A 20,931-nucleotide genomic window follows, 5' to 3' on the forward strand; every position below is an offset into this window, starting at 1 on the left:
GATGATTTTAATAATGTTTGTTTAGTTGTTTAAAACACAGAACTTTCTGAAAAAGGACCAATTTAGAAACTCTAATAGACGTTTAAGGCCAGAAGGACGAAGTTTAGGCAAATCCATGTACTTCCCATACTTTCCATGCTGGCCGAACGACCCCCACTGCAGCTCCCGTAGACACTAGCGCCATGGTTCCATCTATTAATTATTATACGAAACTATGTATTAATTCGCTTTTTAGCTTTCCTCCTGCTACGCTAGGTGTCAGCGCATGCCTTACTGATTTCCTTTGCCTCCTCATAGAGGGCGCGGGAGCTTAGAGGCACGTAAAGCACCTCAATTTTCCAAAAGTAGCGCCATTCTTAGATCTTTCCGAGACCTCGCTATCCCCGACGTTTCCTCCTCCACGCCTCCTGTCGCCCCAACCTCCTCCGCTCCCCCATTGGCCAATCTGTGTCACGTGGAAGCAGCCGCCGCGCTTTTGTATATTTTTCTTTCCAGCGCGGAAGCAGGTGCCATGCTTTTGCATATTTTTTTCTTTCCAGAGCGCTCCGACCGCCATTGTTGGCCCTGCGTGACGAAAGTACGCGCAAACGGACTGATCGAGTGCGTTAGCGGAACAAAGAGAGTGTGTTAGGGACGAGACCTTAACCGTGATGCCGTGCTGCTGCGCCCTCGGTTGCTGCAACCGACACAGCGACGGCAAAAGGCTTCTTTATTTACCATCCCGCGAGCGCAACGCACAAAGAAGAAAAGTGTAGATACATAGGATCAGACATGCTGACTTCGAGGAAGAGGCAAAAAATGCACGTCTTTGTGAAATGCCACGGTTCCTCACCACCTCTTCTTTTGAGCCTAGATCACGCCTGCCGCTTCGAAAAAGTGTATGTGTTCATGCTGGGCGTGCTTTTAGCACGTTTAAGTAGTCTTTTTTTTTCGAATGTGCTCTTTGGTTCATGTAGTTTCGTCTTGCGGCGCAAGTGTACGCATCTGTAGCTGGCCTGTGACATAAAATCGACTTTATTCATGCTATGTTTTGAGCTCCATCAGCAGTTAGCACGTTCTCGACGCTTTTGCAAGGCTCACTATGACTTACGGATGCAGTCGTTTAGCTTCGAATGTACGCCCGCATGTATTGATTTGGTTCGGGGTAATTAACTTTTTTAACATCCCGAAGCGACTAACGCTATGAAGGGCGTCGTAGTGGATGGCTCAGGATAACTTTATTTAGCTAGCGTGGGGATGTTTAACGTGCACTTTGATCGTAGTTGTACGTGGGCCGGTAAATTCCTCGTTGGCATTTCGTAATTCTCGCGCGGGCGAGAATTACGAAAGCCCTGCTCCAGAAGTTGGCGCCTCGGTGGTGATTGTATTTCTTTATTAGATGTTGTTTTAGTTGTAATAACGTGTCATTATTTCGTATTGTTGGCGGTGCCTCCAGGTCACCAAAGCGGCAACGGGAACACTTGTAATGTCACGTGCTTTCTAGAGGCCTCTGTTAGCCGTTACATGTGCCCTCCTGGAGCCGTACTTGCAAAAAGAAAGCAATCTATTGTCGCGGTTACCAAAGCACCAGGCAATGAAAAAAGCGCCCCGCGACTGCTGCAACATACCGAGCCCGTGCGAGGAGAATTACGGAACACCAACGAGGAATCTCTCCACAGGCCTCTTGCATTTCACCTCTATCCCGGCTGATGCCGGACGCGTCCTTAATATTGGAGGCATGAGCAGCGGCTACTCGCACGTTTTGTGTGCAGGATTATTATGGCCGAGAGAGGCCGCACAGGACCGCAGGCCCGCTGATAAGGATTAACGTTTTTACTGCTTAACCTTAACATTCTTATGCGTCCGATTAAGTAAATGGGTATCGCATGCTTCATATGTACTGTTTGTGAACCTACGAAACCACGTACATGCACTTTCACGCTGTCTAAACCTGAAACTCTGGAAATTACGCGCGTGTTTGAGCACACCGCGTGCATGCATCGTGTTTCAGCAACACGAACTCTCAACGCGCGCGTGCCTTACGCCTTAATATTTGTCCTTTTCTTTATTTTTTCCGCAATTCCAACACGACATTCTTAAGGCTAGTTTCCGACTTACGAAGCAAGATATCGATTGAAAAAACTGCTCCGCAGGGCTCGAACAAACTTTTCCGCGGATTTCCTCCGGTAGCGCGTGTTAGCCGTCGTCTGATACTGCAAGGCCAGCATGGGTGGCGCCACCGTCGACGCCGCGCCGAGCGGAGGAGGAGAGAACTGGCGGGCGCTACGTTTGGAGATTGAGGGGTTTTAGAGGCACGGACATAGGAAAATGTATGGGGCGCTAGACACGTACAGCTCCGCTCTAAAATGTTCGTCGATTACTACACTCCCTAAGGCGAAATTTGACCGCAACTGTATATATATATATATATATATATATATTTCATTTCGCCATATATTGAGGCAAGAAAATTTGAGACCGAAATCACCGCACCAACTGGCAGTGGGCCAGTACCATCAGCGCCTTCGCAGACGGCGGGGCAGTGTAGGAACGGTGGCATGATTAGTGACATCGGAGCCAGCTCTGGAAGAAGACGAACGTGCGAGCTGGTGACACGAAAGCGTTCACGCGTTTACGCCAATGCACGGCGACGCTCAGCTCAGGAACAGGCGCCTAAGAGCTATGCTCTAAAGAGTTGTCTTATCTAAAAATTTGGGACGAAATTTCTGCGAATATTAAAGCTTGAGAAATCGGGGGCTGAATTTAGGAAAGTGTTCTTTCGCAAACAATTTTTTTAACAGTGGGCAGTCCACCTTCGACAATAACTTATCCAACATAATTGGCAAGGATCTCCCCTAAGAACCTTTTTTTCAGCGTAAGAAATGTTTTGTGAATACGCGCCCAGAAATTTAAGTGTCTATAACGCATTTACAGTTATCCTATGTTAGGTTACTTTCTGCTTAGTTATGCTATGTTATGCTATGTCATGCTATTGTTGTGTTTTGTTGGGATATGTCTTGCTTTGTCTGGCTATTCCGTGTTATGTCCTGGTATCTTGAGCTATATTATGCGGTCTTATGCAAGTTATCATATGTGTATGCATAGGTGTCTACTTGAAAACTGACTTTTTGTTAGTACGTTCGTTATTTTTATCCGTACTGCCATGTAGTAGGCTGTTTGACTTCCTGCTACGACTGAAATCCTTGGGGAAAATATTTCGTCATTTCTTTCGACAATTCGACAGAGAGAACGCTCTGCGCGTGAAGAAATAAAAAAAAACGAACAATCAATACCCGCTTAATAAATGATATGAACATGAAATAATCAACATAAATAATTTTCAGATACATTGAACTTTCAAACATTACATAGGTATTTAAATAATTTGGCAACACTAACGCGTAGGATAGCGAAACATACTGCGTGTCCATAATGAGTACTGTAAGCATTATAATATCTAATAAATCAATACACTGGACCGGCCAACGCGCATTGACAGACACTGACGCTGACGTAGAAGCAAATATGTATTCAGCTTGGACGCTTCAATCGCGTTAGCGACGAACCAGACACAGGGAGACTGGCAGCCGCAAAAGCCGGTCGTTGTTTTATATTTTTTAAGTCCGAAGCTTAGCGTCCGTACTTGATCGGCTTTGCGGGTAGGCGGAATGCGGAGCACAACGTGGGAGAAGCAAACGCAGTCAGATTCTCTTCCCGTGTTGTTCGCAGAAGCGTTCCTGTCAACAATAAGGTTGCGCGAAGGCATTGCGTGCTGAGAGAAAACCTATTCTCACTGTACGACACGCATTAACATGCACAGTGTCGATGACGTTTACGTCAAGGGCGACTGCGAAATGACTCCTGAGCCCACTCGAATGCAAGACCGCCACCCTGCTAATGACTCCTTATGCAAGAATCGCGCGAAGTCGGTTAGTCGGCTAAAGGCATTGCGCGTGTCTCCGTAGTTGCACGGCCTGCTGTGCGCCGGCGAATAGTGGACTATCGAGTGGCAGTGGACAGCTCCTTGATGAGACATCGATGTTCTTTTTGTTACTGTTTTCGTACCAAGATCACGCCCAGAGAGCTTTGTTTTATCGGCTTATTACGTTGGAGGTGTTTTCGTTTCATTAAAACTCAACATACCCTTTTCGGCTAAAAGGCTTCCCCGCGAAACGTAGTGCGGCGCAACTTTCCCAGAAAGTGATTTCAGACGCGCCCTTCTTGAGAGGGGGCATCGTTCGTGTGAGCTTTCCTGCAACTCACATTTTCCTACAGAATGCAAGTTCCGTCCCTCGACTAGACGGTAAAACTTTTTACACCTCCAAAAAAAAAAGCACTTGAGATGAGACGTGTCTAAAGCACCATTAGGTAAATAACAAGAAAGTGACACTTTGTGGAGGGAACAGAGACGTCTTGATATGCACAAATCCAAGCACTGAAAGCTATAGTGACACGAATAGCGATAGCTTAACAGAAATGTGCGCACTAGGTAGGTGCATCCGCAATAAGAATATATATATATATATATATATATATATATATATACACAGTGTGTGTGTGTTTGAATGCGTAGAATCACAGAACCCGGCACAGAAATAGTTCAAAGAATAAAAGCAAGTAGAAAAATAACAGGACTTTACTGACGTGTCGGCCGGGGTCCGCTCTCCGTCAAGAGTGCGATTGCAAGCCACACAGAGTTCAGTTTATACATCTTTCTCCGCAAAAAAAAAAGCGAGAAAGGGAAAACCAAAACGTGAATACAAGTTTTACAAGCTTGCGTCCACACGTAGCGAACGCGAGTTTGTAAAGTTTGTATTCATGTAGGGTAGCCAGCCGATGCTTATACTGGCTAACCTCCCTGTCCTTCCATCTCTTTTAACAGCGGAGCTGTTTAAGCTTTTAGTTCCGCCGTGGAGCGTTACCAGAAAACTCAGCCCAGCTGTGCCCCGCCTCGCGTTGCCTATAGCAACCACCTGCGACATCACTGAACCACGTACCCTCTTTGCACCCCATGCGCGTAGGGTGGAGTCGTGACGTCACAGGTGAGTAAAAGCTCGCAACAGCTGGCGTGGCGATTCGCCTCTCGCCTCCTCTACTCCGTGCGTACGTGCTGCTGCCACGGGAAGACCGAAGAAAGTCCGGACGCCCGAAGAAGCGGCTTACCAGGAAGAGCATCGTACTGCCAAGCTAGAAGCGACGCGTCGCCGCCGAGCTGATCCGAAACACCGCGCCGAAGCTGCGGCTGGGAAGAGGCGACGCCGAGTTGAGGACCCAGAGTTTCAGCCCAGGGAACACGAGAGTCGGCGCCTGAACACTCGACGTCACCGAGAAAGTGATCCCGGCCTTCGACTGCTAGAAAATTTCCAGCGTCAAGCCCGCCGAGACACGGGTTTGCGAACGGCCTATTCCAGCGCGAATCGGTCGTAGCTGTAATGAGGACCATGCTACGACCACAAGGGCATCACCGCCACGAACCTAGAATAACCTCGCAAAGCCTAGAAACGACTTAGCTAAGCCTACGAACAACTTATCAAAACCTAGCATAACCTCGCAACACCCACAAACAACTTAGGCAAGCCACGTAAAAGCTAGGTGATCGCAAGGTCCGCTGTTGACTCCAGCCTTGCGCCACTACTGCAAGCTGCGAATTTTTTTTAGCCCTAATGTTCTTATAAAAGCCTTCCGATTAGTTTATGCGTGCCGCGCACACATTCTAAACTTTGCTTTAGGTGTGTCGCCAACAACATTGCCAACAGGATGTAAAAGTACGAAAGCTCCTATATTATTCCAGTGTGGTAACGTCTAGCGCGGCAATAGCCGAACTAATACATTAGGGGACGTTTAGTTTGCCAAGGACTATGACCACCTAAAAAATAATTAACAACCACAGAATAGGGACATGGTCGGGGTAACAGCGCAAGGGTTATGCTAAGCCAAAAGGCATAATAATTAAACACAATGGCGTCGTGTACCGAGCTTCTCTTACAGCAAAAGACCTGCGTTCCACAACAGAAAAACAGCATAAGTAACGGTTGAAATGACCGAAATAAGTCTCTCTCACAAAGGAAGTATTCACTAGGACACCATGTTATTGTGATAGCAATTATATGGGCAATCCAGGCGAATTGCTGCCGTCGCTGTCGCCGTCGCCGTGAGGTTCTGTACGAATAAAAGCGTGTGAGGGTGAGCCGGCGAACGCAGTTCAATCTCGCGTGCGCGAGCAAGGAACGCGGCCAGGATGCGTGCCCTCTCCTGCTGCGCGCGAGGCCAGGGGAGTCAGGCGAGGGAGGAAGGGCGTTCTCCTCTGGCACCTGCTAGGGTGCCTCGATGTCCCCCTCGCCCACCGCTCCGTACAGAGCGGAGACAACCGCGGCGTCTACTACGGCGTTGGCCACGCGAATCTCGGACGCCGTAGTAGACGCCGTAGGGACGCGTTGCCGGCGCTCGTGTGTCTCGAAAGCGACCTGGGACGTGGCCAAAGTGCGCACCCGCGCGGGCCTCATCTTCAAAGCGATCTGCGATGTTCGCCGAGTGCGCGTAGTGCCGGTAGCTTCGTGCGCGCTGTACTTCCGACGTTTCGTTCGCGTTGAAGTGACAGATGCACGGAAGGTCAATTGGCTCATGGCGGCTGCCACGATTCCTAACTCCAGCGTTTTCACAGCAAGTTTCTGCTGTCATCGAGGGAGATGTGCTCATGCTTACCTGTGCGCACGTGACACCGTGTTACTTAATTAAGTTAAAACACGTTGACGGGCTAGTTGGTTTAAATACATTACAGAATGTGTAAGCGCGACTGAACGAGGATGGAGAAAGAAGCAAACACACAAAGACAGCGCTGTGTCTCTGTGTCTGTTTCTTTGTACGGCCTTGTTGAGTCACGCTTACACATCCTATCATTGTTAATTTAGTTCGTAAACGAATGTTTACAAGTTTACACGGCCGATAAAGTTACAGCTATCTACTAATTTGATCACGCAATCGGTGCTTCGCCTTTCGGGTGGAACTGTGCATTTTTTTTTCAGCTGTAAGAAAAGTTGAAAGAAGAAATCACACGGACAGAAAAGATGTTGGGTTAACAACTCAGCGTTCTTTGCGTGCGTGTTTGTGTGTGTGTCTCTCTGTCTCTAATTATGTGTCTGTGTGCATGTGTCTCTCTGCGTGTCTCCGATTTACTCCCTGATCTTTTTTAATTTTGGAGGAAATCGTGGTGTGTTACTCGCCTAACCAACCAGCGTGCCTCTCAGCAATCAAGAGGAAAAGCACCCCAGGACCAAATGGTTTTGTTCCCGGACACTATAAACGGATTGAGGAAGATAAATGGAAGAAGGATTCGAAAATTCGCGCTCTAGTGGCCACACAGTCTGAAGCTCCTGGCAGAGAAATACAACAGGCTGAAGAAGAAGCCCTCTGAAAGCGCTCACCGATACACCTTGCCTCAAAAATACCATTCGCGTATAGGCTCTGCCCAAATAAATTTCAAACAGAACTCAGATGCCTCGCTGTGTTGTGATTGTGGTTTCCACCGGAGCAGGGTGCCAGCGATGCTTCTACTAAAGTAAACTACGAACTGAAGTTGGAGGGTGAGATACTTCAGGATGACGTCACGAAAGCTCCCGTTTTGACAAGATTATGCCGACATGTGAGAGTCAGCTTGGCCGCGTCGTAATCTGCTATCCGCCGGAGTGACCTACACGGTTCGGTATCTCTAAGTGCTGTGGCCTGTTACGACCGTGCGTATGGAAGGAAAATTTCAACCCCGGCGAACGAAATTTTCAAAGTGCGTTAAGTAGCCCTTGCGGAGAGACCAAAAAGTATGACTACTAGTTTTTCCGTGATGTGCTATGCGTGATTCCTTTGCCTTGTTCTTCCACATTAGGTCTACAGTTTATCACTGGTACTGCCGCTACTGATGAGCGTGTGATTTACTAGTGTCCGACAACTTGGGCCTGTGTGTTGAGACGGAGCACCTTGTTCATTCTGCGGTTGGAGTTTGCTACTTTACTGCACAAGTGCAGTAAAGTAGCACACAAAACCAAGTCATTTAACTATAAGCTGAAATAAGTAGTCCAGGTATTTCGTTTCTTCAATATAATACGAGCGTAATAAATGCAACCGGTAAACGTAACCATAACTTCTTCAAAATACATATGTGAATAAAAAACGCACTAAACGCTTACAGTAAAAGGAAAACATACATTGCCTGTCAATAGCAAATCGTATTTAGTTCAAGTAAATAGACACGTGCACTGGGTAGTCTTCTTTCTCGGAAGAGCGAGTAAAAAACAAAGCGATTAAAACAACACTGGCGAGGGGGGGGGGGGGGAAGCGACGATCTTCTCGCGCACCCTAAAAGCAATTTTATCTTTCGATCGTCACCTCCCGAGAGCGGCGATACATCGGTGCTTTCGAAAGTCGTCGAACTGCGAGTTTAGAATTGTTTCCGTTTCTTCTTTCCATGCTCGTTCACTACATAGAAGCCCAAAGCCACTTCTCGTGTCTCCTGCGTCAAAGGCGTCTTGAGAAAGCAACGAACTCTACCATAAAGAATGGCTTCCGAATACAGCGTTAATGCCGAAAGGCGTCACCTCTGCAACGTGGTAGCTTCGCAAAACACACCGAGTTTTTCCTTCGTCTTCTTCTCTGGAACAACAACATTCGGCGTAGGCAGAGAAAAGAAAATCGAGGGGGGAAGGGGAGGAAGAGGACGCAGGTAGGTAGGTGGTTGGCATCCAGTCTTATAAGCGGTGTATATTGCGAAAAGCATTCGACAGCAGATGAGGAATTTATGGTAGCTTCAGTTGGCGTTGAAGAATGCTCACGATGCCGTTTAAAGGAGAAGGAAAAAAAGAAACAAGGAAAGAAGGAAAGAAAACAGAAAAGAAATAAAGAAAAGAAAGACGGAAAGCAAGAAAGTGAAAGAAATAAAGAAATAAAGAAGGAAACAAAGGAAGAAAGGAGAGACACGAGCGAACGCTGTATGAGGCAATGACTGATGAAATGGCTTTTTTTTTTAAGTAGGACTGATGTTCTTCTTCCAAGAAGTTCGCGTTGCTTCTAGTTCATTTTTGTTGCTAGGCTAGCATAAGTTAAGTGCAGGAGCCCTGTGTTTCCTTAACAACAATCGCCGTCGATATTTAACTTGTGCTGACGCTGCCTCGAACTTTGACGTAACAAATAACAGCGATAATATAGGTGAAAACAATATGGAAAGAATTATGCTGCTTTTAAATTATTTACTGATGCTGAACCCCTTGTGCCGAATCGCACCATTGACCCTCCCTTCGTTCAAAACTGCGGCAATTCTGTACAATATACGCCAACGACGGCACCTCTATGACAAGAAAGACAGCGGAGGCACGAAGAAGGCTTCATAAACATAGGGAATGGACGAGGGACGAACAAGCATCGGGAAGAGCACTTCCGAGCTCGTCAAAAAACTCGACCACACTCGACAAAAAATATTCGGATCCCACGCACTGTAGGGATCGATCTAAGCGAAGCCTTCGATGCTGTTTGCTTTCACTCACGATAATTATTGTTCTACTTGTCGCTTTTAGTCGTGGTGCTCATCACGCTCCTCGTCTTCCATGGTCGCCACGCGTTGTTGTTGTGTCTCTCGCTTCCAGTAGCAGTGTTCCCGACGCTCGTCGTCTTTCATGGCTGACCCGCATCGTTGGCTTGCCTCACGTCTTCGAGCCAGCTTACATTCGCGGTCTGCACCATGTTTCGCTGCGTAGCAAAGACGCTCCTGTTGCGCGCGACGCTTCTTTTTGTGCCTGGGTGTCCTCGACACTGATTGCACGCTTTGTAGCCATTTTGCTGGCGCATGTTTACGCGCTCCTTCTGCATACGTTGCCAGCACGCTGTTGAGACGCCAGCTCCGAGCGCTCTTCTGGCTCTGGACGATTCTAATGTTTACACTATCATATCCCAGCATGCGACCTCCTCAGCTCTGCGCCTGCATTTTTGTCGCATCCGCACAAACGCTGTCGCGGCGGTGTAGGCCGGGATGCGTAGGGAGCCTACATGCAAGCGCTGTTTTAGGGTGGTGACAGCCTTTGTAAGGGTATTGCCGCAGCCAGCTAAATTGGGAGGTTAAACTTTCAAACAAATCATAAGATGTGGGCCACAAAATGGCGAAAGACTACGTTGCCTGCAACCCTTCGTGAAGTGAAACCAATTGAATTTCATTGCGATAGCAATTATATGGGCACTCCAGGCGCATTTCTGCCGTCGCCGTCGCCGTGAGGTTCTGTATGAGCGAAAGTGTGCGAGGGTGAGCGGGTGAACTCGGTTCAATCTCGCATGCGCGAGCAAGGAACGCGGCCAGGATGCGTGCCCTCTCCTGCTGCGCGCGAGGCAAGGGGGGTCAGGCGAGGGAGGAGGGGCGTTGTTCTCCGGCGGCTGCTAGGGTGCCTCGATGTCCTCCCCGTCCGCCACTCCATACAGAGTGGAGACAAGCTCGGCGTCTACAACAGGGTGGACCACGCGAATCGCGGACGCCGTAGTAGACGCCTTTGGCGGACGCTGTAGGACGTGTTGCCAGAGCTCGTGTGTCTTGAAAGCAGTCTGCGACGTGGCTGAAGTGCGCGCCCGTCCAGGCCTCATCTTCAAAGCGATCTGCGACGTTTGCGGAGTGCGCGTAGTGCCCGTAGTTTTGTATGCGCTGTGCTTTCGACGTTTCGTTCGCGCTCAACCGAGAGATGCATGAAGGTCAATTCGCTTGCTGCTGCCGCGATTCCTCACTCCAGAATTTTCACAGCGAGTTTCAGCGCTCATCGAGCGAGATGTGTTCGTGTTTACCTGTGCACACGGGACCCCGTGCTGGTTAATTTAGTTAAAACACGTTGACGGGCTAGTTGGTTTGAATCCATGATAAAATCCGTAAGCGCGACTAAACAAGGACGTAGAAAGAAGCAGACACACAAAGACAGCTCTGTCTCTGTGTGTCTGTTTCTTTCTACGTTATTGTTCAGGGGCGCTTACACATTCTTTCATTGTTACTTTAGTTAGCAAGCGATTGTTTCCAAGTTTATACGGCCGATAAAGCTACTGTCCTTACTTCGCACAGCTATCTACTAATATGCTATCGCAATCGGTGCTTAGCCTTTCGGCCGAACTGCATATTAAAAGAAATAAGCTTTGCTATCAGCAGCCAGAGACATATAGCGTGTCCCAGTGTAGTACAGGGAACGTCTACGTTATAGTTAAACAGGCTAGTAAGCACAAACTTCAATACTGCAAACTTCGAAAAATACACTTTATATATTACGTAGAACTGGAAGACGAAGGCGATCTTTAATGCACTTCACATTCTTGGCGTGAGTTAATGCTGCCACGAGCACATCTCCGTGCTTTAAAGCTTGTTGCTTTATGCGTGTGACACGACATACAACTGAAAATTAATAAATTTCATCTGTTAAAATAAAAGGAATATGCAACAGAGATATTAAACCTCTACGCAAGTTTTGTGTACGCATTGGTATAAAACTAAAAGAAATTTAATAGATCGCGTGCCAACTTGGAAACATCAGAGCGCGAAAAAAAAATAAACAGGAAGGCGCCGCGACTTCTAGGGACATTGAGGACCGAAATGGCTACTCTCCAACTTTGGCGGTAAATGGCGGTCAAAGTTTTGGTGCTGTGAAAATCCTAAAACAGCGTTTGCATTTAAGCTCCCTATGGATGCGCGGTGGCGAGCGCCATCTCGGGGTGTTGCAATAAACCCAGCGGCGCGTGCTAGCGAGACCATAACAGCAGCAGCAGCACCCGGAGAATCGGGAGAAGAGGCAAAGAAAGCGTCGCCCTAAATACCTAACCATGCTGTGCACGCTGGTCTAACCATTGGCAAGAGCCATGATTCTACATTTGAGAGACATCGTCACGATTGCCCCTGCCATGATAGTCTGGTACCAAGGTGAACTTTTAAAGTTTACAATATTTTACGAAAATGAATTCTGGGGTTTGACGTCCCAAAACCAGGATACGATTATGAGGCATACCGTGGAGGTGAGGAGTGCCGAATAATTTCGACCACTTGGGATTCTTTACTCCGGCCAGGGCACAGGGGCGCTTTTTGCATTCCTCCACCATTGCAGTGCGGCCTCGACGGCCGGAATCGAACTTGCGACCTCGTGCTTAGCGGTGCTAAAGGCATAACTACGGGGCTACCATGGAGGGTACCCATTGACGTGTATATAAGATAGCTCTATCACAGCATGGCAATGAACGCCGTCTCCCGAAGGTACGAATGAACGGATGAGACGGAGAAACCTTGTTTACAACTCGTAATAACTGTCGCACTAATATAATTAAGAATAAAGAGAGACAGTGGAACTTGTTAAAGTTCTCACTCATTAGGTATAGCACCTATTTATAGACACCCGTTAAAGCTACTCAATCTGACTGTGCGGTAGGCCTTGTACGTAGAGAAACGTATTTCTTGCCTCGCGCATCATTTCTTTCGCGTACCGTGATTAAGGTGCATTTCAAATCAACATCACGAAACAGCGGCACGTTGAAAAGGGCGACCAGCTCGTTAAAGCCCATGCACTTATCTGCAGTAGGTGCCCATGCATGAGCAGCCATCAGAGCGTAGGTGTTCAATGTTTGTGACGATGACTGTGGAGCAAGCTCTGGCACATCTCTCGTGGAGAAGATAGGAAGAAAATTGGGCAGGCCATCGTACACTAATCCACAGTGTCGAAATGACCACCTGAAGCACTTGGGGGCGTCATCAAAACCGCAGATGAGAACGGGCGTGGCCAAGGTGGCGAGGGGTTAATTATCCTTCATGTGCCATTACCCTTCCCCCTCTGCCCCCCGGCTCACCAAAAGAACGCCTTCTTCTTTGGCCAAAGTAATAAAGCCCTATTTAGGTGTTTGCATGTATAGATGCATTTGTGGGAGGGGGGACAGGGAGAGCTGCGTGATGGATGAGTGCGTCCGTTCATGTCTGCGAACGGCAAAACAATGCATTGGTCCGGTCACAGTCCAGAATTTTCGCTATTATTCGTTTCACTTAAGATACGCCACCGAAGATGACACAACTCTTCACGTTTTTGAGGTTGCCGGACGCTGAAACAGACGCGCTTTTTTGCGCGCTAAGTGGTCTGCAAAATGAATGCTTCGCCACCGCGCATAATTCACTGGAAGCTGCTTATCGGACAGCTTATTCATTAGGAAGCCCTTATGCGCAGGCGTCCTTTCCGCGCTGGCTTGAAGGACGCTAGACTGCCTCTGCGTGCTCGAAAACCTTCGCAGCGCAAGGGAAACGAGATAAGAAAGTTGGCAAGGAGCGCTTATTAGGGATCGCTTCGCTCTCCCGTCGAGTGCGTGCTTTCTAAACAGTTGAATATCAGCTTTAACGATCTTCTTCTTCTCCTCCCCACTGATAATACAATGAAGCATGGCGTTATATATATATATATATATATATATATATATAAGCTGCCTGTCTTGAGCGTTACAGAATGAGTAGCAATCAGCATTAATAAAATATATAAAATACAGCACTAATAAAAGAGAGCTTTTATACACGTTCCTTATGATAGCAAAATTTACAGGAAAGTTTGTAGCATGCACACTTTAATGGACATCGGCCATAAACAGTAGAGCGCGAAAGGAAGCAGCAGAAGAAGTGCATAGGCTCGTCTGGTTGGCCCCTGGGAAAATGAATATACCGTGGTGTACTTACTGTGGCTGCCGTTCAATTAATTTGCGGGGTCTCATCTCTCAGATGGGAACACAGGGTTGTGACTGAAGCCGTAGTCGAGGGGTCTAGAATAATTTTTACCCCCTGGTGCTCTTTAATGTGCTCCGAAATCAGGGTATGCTAGCGTTCTTGCATCTAGTGGTTGCCTTTAACTGGTCGCTGCAACACCTTATGACAGACAATGGAACCCGATACCTTGTGCTCAGTAGCACAACGCTATATCCACTGAGCGCCCACGACTGAGTCCTGACTTCAAGCACCTTTCCTTGCCTTCTTCTAGACTCGTTCGTTTGCACACACAAAGGATTGTGATTGCACATGCAAATGTTGCTGGCAGATCTCTTCGACTAAGTTTTCCAGAGAATTTCATATAGGTACCTTTCACAAAGTGTGCAGGCATTAGTCGAAACAATGTCGACAAGCTATGTAGCATGTGCTCATATAAGTCCGCAAGTTATATACACCTAATTGTACATACACTTTATGGTACACTCGTAGCCTTTTATGAAAAGAAAACTGCTGAAATATATTTGCAAACATGTTCTGCCATATTACCGGATAAAAGAGACCTGGAGATAACAAGGAAAAAAGTGCACGTGGTAAAATGCTGTCAGGACGTGAGCGCGGAGGAACGTATGATGTCTTAGACAGTCCTTCAGGCTAGTCGACTGTACGTGCAAGTTGTGCGCGACAACACTGCTGGATGGCCACGCGAAGAGGTCGTTGCCAGACAACAGATTTATTCTGATTAAACAGCACGAATTGCTGCAGCCTCTGCACTCTTCAATGTGTCCATCGTCGGTGACATCAGGACGTTACATACATGCACCTGAATTATTGTATAGCATCCAGAAAGGCATCACACTGTCGTGACTTAAAGCCATACATCTCACGTGCAACATTTACTTATTGGCCAAATAAGTTTTTCTGTATGCTATGGTTGTAGCATGGTCATCAGTTAAGCATTAAATCAGCACCTTGGTACAAAGTTTATTATTCATGTCTTTCGGCCACGTACCCTCCAAAGAAAGGCGCTGTCTCACTCACCTAACTCAGGGAAACTCAACAACTTGTGCTCGTGTTCGCTTAGTATGGGCATCTTTTCTGTCAGGCTTAAATAAATCAAAGCCATCTGAATGGCTATGTGAGTATATGCCTTATGAATTGGTTTCCATCAATTCTACTATTATCGGCTCATCCATGGCTTTGATTTACGATCTCGACGGTATCGGAGGTGTGACGTTGCGCAGAGAGCAGAAATGCTCTTAGCTGATGCTCCGTTTTGCCGTCCTGCCGCGTTTGCCTAACTCATTATCCTTATGATAAAGTTTGATTTTCTAGTTAAGATCTCTTGTTCCTTAATACGCAGTATGCCGCTTAGTGCTGCGCTCTCGATACGCTCCATCGCGTGTAACTTAATGGCTTCGACAAAACGACTCTTTCCGCACGCAAATTTAGATTAACGTCACTATTGCGATACGAATTTCTAGGAAAGGTTGGCGCCTTTCTCTTGCGCTGGTTGCTCCTCACCGAAGGAGGGACAAAAATTGAAAGCGCGAAGAGCACTGAAAATGCTGATGACGGTCTAAGAGCACGAACGCATTCAAGTTTCCGGATGCGAGTTAACAGGGGATCACAGTCAATAGCACAGTGCCTTGCATATTAAACATGCACGTTTCTGCAAACAAGCGAAGGCACCGAAAGATATCGCATTAATTCAGCGTTGCATACCAGATGAGCAATTCAACTACGGGCTGACAATTCTCAAGTTTTACGCAATTCTTGTTATTTTTAGAAATCGCCTGTCGAAGATAACGTAATTTTAGTCCTTGAGCTCGATTATTTAGAGAGCCGGACATTACTTGCACGAGAAATTGAAACAGAAATTCAATGAATGAACAAAATTTACTAATGAAGTTATTATTGAAAACTTTGCGGCTCTTATCGTAATCTACAAGAGATAGTTCGTAAGACATATCTGCTTGGAATGAATTTCTAGAATGACACTAGTTTGGAGATATGCGCCATCAAACTTTTCATAAAAATTCACTGTTGTTCCACTCGCTTTTTCAGCAAGACGTTCTTCTATGCATCGAAGCACAAAAGTGTACTAGGCCGACCGTGTATTTCGCCCGACACTTTGGGAAATATCTCAAAACTGGTGTAATCCTGGAGATTCATATTAAGCGGATACGTCTTGCAAACTCACTCGCTGTAATTGGTAAACTTCACTATGAGCCATAAGGTAATTACTGAAATAATAAGTTATTTAGTTAATTTTCTTTAATTTGTTGAATATGTGTTGATTTCTTAGTGCTAGTAATGTCCACCTCTTCGAATAATACAGCTCAAGGACAAGATTTAGGCTAGCTGCAACAGGTTGTTGTTTTTTTTAATTTCCCTAAAGCTTAAATATGATTACCCCATATAGTAGACAAATACATGCCATTACGCATACGATAACCCACTCCTATACATAAAACAATTTATACGTACTCGACACGTATCTTTCGGAGCGTATATGGATATTTGTAGCAGTTAGCTTATACACAAAGTCTGAATAAAAAAACACATCGCTTAATGTTTTCTAAAGAAATTTCACAGTTCTTCAAAACTAAGCAAGGCTTAGCGTTGCGTGTGGACTCGACGCAGCTCGCAAGGCAACAGATTAATTGTAGAATGAACAGCACCCCAACAGCTTACCGGGCGCCTCACAATGCTGGCCCGACGATGACCGCGGTGTCGTTGCAGGCATCGATGGCACCTGGATGGCACGCGATATTTAAACACCCAGTGTAAGTCGGCGTCTAGCACAAATATGAGGTAACGTTAGCTTGACGTTTACTGCCCTTTCCGCTCAGATGGGTGCACACGCACAGCAGCTCAGCAGGAACGATGTAGCGCGCTTGTAATGTCCGTCCTGCAGCGGAAGACAGAACGCCGCCCTACCTCTAAAACCCAGCCGACTGAGCGGAGGGAGTGTTGACGGCGTGCCCACTCCACTTGGTTGTTTTTGCAGCCAAACGCCCGTCACCGCTATGGAGACCCTACACTGTTCGCAAGTGAGCCGCGCAGGCACCGTCGATAGCGGAACGGTACGACGTTGACGCCGACGGCATGAATGCGCCTCGAGCGTCTGTGTTATTTGCAATACAATATATTATTTGCAACATAACACGGAACCTAAAAAGGCGATAACGCTCTCTTTTTTACTGCGAAGTTGGCCATAACACAGGTGCTCCCCCCCCCGCCTTCTTTTTTTGTGGAAGAATGTTGGCGCTCCCACAATGCTCTCGTGGGCACTGAGGAAGGAGGTGGTGCACATTATTGTCTGTGTGGCTGAAAATGCGTCGTTTTCTGACAATTTAGTAATGCACGTTATTTCGCGAGATCTCGCGAGACTTTCGCGATGTTTAGTTTGCGTGATCAACTGAAGCACTTACAGTTCTGTGTTAAACGTACACGGATGCCATGTGGGAACTCTTTATTCTATCTTTCAATTTCTCGACATCCAATTTTTTTTTTTTTATCAGCGTGAGTGTATTATGACGATGACGTCGGGATAGCAGGAAGCCTATTGCCTGTTTTTCCATGTCCTTTGTGACTTGTAGAGAAAACACGGGTGCATCATATTGCAGCTGTAGAATAAGTAGAAGTTACATTTTTGAGGGGGTATAACACGTAGAACTGGCATGTTATTCTGATGGAATGTGCGGCATGGGAAGACAAGCGCAGTCGGGGTGACAGGGTTACGAAATTAGGATACTGACAGTCAAACGATAGAATAAGCTAACGCAGGACATTAGTAAGTGGTGGTCACTGGGAAATAGGATTTCGCAACAGTGATTTCAAACACGCTGATGAAGATTACAACGAATAAAACAAGATAAATACTCCCAGATTCACATTCTCCCCTCAGACATAGATTCTGGCCATGCTGTGCTGGCCGTGCTGGCCATAATTCTTGCCAGCACAATCCAGGCAACCATGCATACTGTGGTTCTAAGATCTCCATGTCCTCGAGGCCTTGAGAAAGGAGACACACTTTTCCTTGGGTCTCGAACGAGCGTGTAATTCGGGGTCGTTTGTGCTGCTCCACGCAGGAGGTTTGCCTGCAGCCCGTTGCAGTTGCCGAGACCCGCCCTGGCCGCCAGCCTGGCCCTGTGGCTGCTTGTGCTGCTCGCGGCCAGCGAGCACTGCCGCGCCGACGAGGCACCCATGGGCGCCGTCTCCTCAAGCGGGGGCGGCGGCGTGCTACCCCTGCAGCAACACCACTCGAGCGACAAACGCGCGGCTCCGCGGCCGCTGTATGGCTTCGGCCTCGGCAAGCGATCTCCATTGCTGCTGATGGCCGACGAGTCGCCAGTGGACGCGGACATCGACGAAGACGAGGACGACGATGCGATGGCCGAGGCTGCGGCTGCGTCCAGGACCGGAGGCTATCTCGAGAAGCGCGGCCCCCGCGAGCCGTTGCGCTACGGGTTTGGCCTGGGAAAACGCAGGAGCGGACAGGAGCGCGAGTACGTGCCCTTCGACCAGGAGAAGCGGGAGCGGCATCGCTTCAGCTTCGGACTCGGCAAGCGGGACAAGAAGTCCAAGCTGGAAGACTTCATGAAGCGCAGGTACAACTTCGGCCTGGGCAAGCGCGGCATCTACGGCGACGCCGACGCGGGCGAGCGCTGGAAGAGGAGCTTTTGAGCAAACGGCGCGCGCACGCCAGCGCACACACCCCACTCCCCCTCCCCACCGACACTCGGCGTCCGCCTCCTTCTCCGCGTGGCCACGGGGAGGGAACAAAAAAAAGAATCAATCGCTGGGAGAAAGAAACGGGCAAAGCACGCGACATGCCTCGTTGTTCTGCCCTGTTCCTTCTACGAATGAAGTTCCCCAATCGTCCCGTTACCCTCCTTTCCTCCTTGCTCCTCCTCCCGTTCGCAAACCACGCGTCGGCCGGCGGGCCTTGTTAGGCCTGCCTAAGCCTAACTGGTAAGCCTAACGGGCAAGCCTAAATGACAAGCGTAACCCGTTTGCTCGTTGAGGCGACATTGTTGAAAATAGCATTAAAAAATGTTAAAGACGAATGCTAACGACGAAAAGTACTCAAGAAGCGTTAGTCCGGGGCTCGACCATCTCCAGCGAGCTTCGTCGACCCTGTGAACCTGTGCAGACGTCTCCCCTCTTCTTGTTCTCACTCTGAGTTCCAGCTCTTAAGAGTCCTGGACTTTTGTTCATTGGAGTCTGTTCTGCGTTGTTGTGCAGTAGTTTCGATGCAAATACGAGAACGTTGCATGCGCAGCGACGTTATAGTGACAGAGTCGCACGTCCTCGTTGCTATAAATCGATGTGTACTGCTCACAGCCGGCTATAGGCTGTGGATGATGTTGCCGTGTTGGCGAATCAATAAACCATGACATCAACATCGAGAAAACAGAGGAACACCTGTTTATGGGAGTCAGTGTGTGTGTGTCAGTGTGTAATAAAAGATGCTCAAAGCCAAAATTCATTTTTGGTAAGAAATATATTGAGAAGGTCATCACACTGCGATAGGACCAGTGGCAGGCGAGTTGCCAAAAGTTACTCAGAGTAAGCGGGTAATATTGGCTTCACTAACCAGTAGTCATACCTAGTGTTGCGCTTACCAAAGTAGCAAAAAAAAAGGAAAGCTACAGAAGCTTATATAGCCCGAGCCACACAAAGCGTTCATGCCTTGATTGAATAAAACAGTATATGCAAAACGCACAGTCTTCTCTTCAAAAGCCGGTGGCAATACAATTTGAATGGCCATCGTCGAATGGTGCCACAATGCATTTTTGTGAAGCGTTGTAGACTTTTTATTAGATGAGACAGATGTAAATTAACAAAGAAGTGCAAGAATGTACGTTGTTCGCCCTCTGTTGGTCTGGTTCACCGGAATCTGGCGGCTAAATTGCACTAGGGCATTACTTATTGAAACTCATATCATCCTTGAATATATGAAGACACTTAAGTAGAAGCAGCTCCTAGGTAACCATTCACACTACTAAGTACACGTGTCCTGTTAATCAGTCTTAAAAGAGAAAAATTCAACTACTAACTAGTGGTACGTATATTTATTATGGCGAATAAAGCAGGAATAGCGGTACTGCCTTCAAACGTGACAAGTCTGTGTAGTTGAAGCGAATAGCTCAGAAAGATCATAGGGCAAGTCTGAGCAAACTATCAATACTCTGTAATAGCGATAAGCCAATCACCATGATTTGTTATAAACACGTTAAATTATGTGTATGTAATGGAGTAGAATTGGTCAGTATTCACACAGTGACCGTGGCACCTAGCAGTACACTTGTGCAAAATATAACTTAAGTCGAACTAGTAAAAGTAAGCCCACTTCTAAGTCCTAATGAAAGAAGCAGTAAGTATACGATGGAACAAGTCGGAGCCTAGAATGTGTAGCGGATGTTGACAGAATAAACTGACGGAATTCAAATCATATGTGAGCATGACAGCCTATCTTCTTTTTCATCTTAGAAAAGTCGAATTTTGGTGCTTCAATCCTATAGACAGAACTATCGCCCTTGTTGAGTAATAATGTTTAACAAGATTTAAATGACGTTCATTATGTCAATATTCTGTACGCGGAGTTTCGTCTGAATGTAAATAAATGTTTGCGGCAAGTCAAAATAAACTGGTGGCACTGCAGCAGCGTGAAATCATTGTATGTGTTGCATCAGCTTCAGGTGTAGCGCGATGACGCAGAGTTCGAGCTTGGATTAAGATAAAGAAACAGCTGCTCTTACTTTGCGTATATACATTCACTTGTTTGCTTGTGGCAACTTTAGCTGGAGTGCAGTCATGACTTCGTGAGACAACAATAAAGATACGTGAGAACCATGTCTGCAACGAAAAAGAAGAAATATAACGGAAGAGTCATAATGAAAGAATGGCGAATAACACTCTTTCCACAAAACCATTCACGCAGAAACACATGGACTGAAATACAAAGCAGCCTAGTATTCTTACAGTACACGATGAAGAAACTTGATAAGATTACACAAGATGCTCAGATCCAAAACTGAGGTTTTAGCTGCTAAGCTAGAAGAAATCGGCATTTGTACATTGCTGCGCAGCTTCTAGATATAGTGGGATTCTTCCGGATTCTTTCACACTCTGTCAAAACATATGGACAGTGCAATGTTCATGCACGCAAGGATAATTTACACTTTGCCGAGAGTGAAAAATCATATCTGCTATCAAGTAAG

The 20,931-nt window shown here is 47.0% G+C and overlaps 1 protein-coding gene across 1 annotated transcript in view; it reads left to right on the forward strand.

Annotated features, from left to right (window-relative positions):
* LOC126536487 (uncharacterized) overlaps nt 1-20,371 on the forward strand; it is a 167,406-nt gene extending 147,035 nt beyond the window's left edge. The window contains exon 2 of the mRNA XM_050183476.3: nt 17,797-20,371. Within this exon, the coding sequence (XP_050039433.1) occupies nt 17,797-18,391 (595 nt within the window). The 3' untranslated portion in view covers nt 18,392-20,371. The remainder of the gene's footprint in view (nt 1-17,796) is intronic.
* The last annotated feature ends 560 nt before the right edge of the window (nt 20,372-20,931 follow it).

This window comes from Dermacentor andersoni, chromosome 4, assembly GCF_023375885.2.
Source record: "Dermacentor andersoni chromosome 4, qqDerAnde1_hic_scaffold, whole genome shotgun sequence".
In the NCBI taxonomy this organism is placed as follows: Eukaryota; Metazoa; Arthropoda; class Arachnida; order Ixodida; family Ixodidae; genus Dermacentor; species Dermacentor andersoni.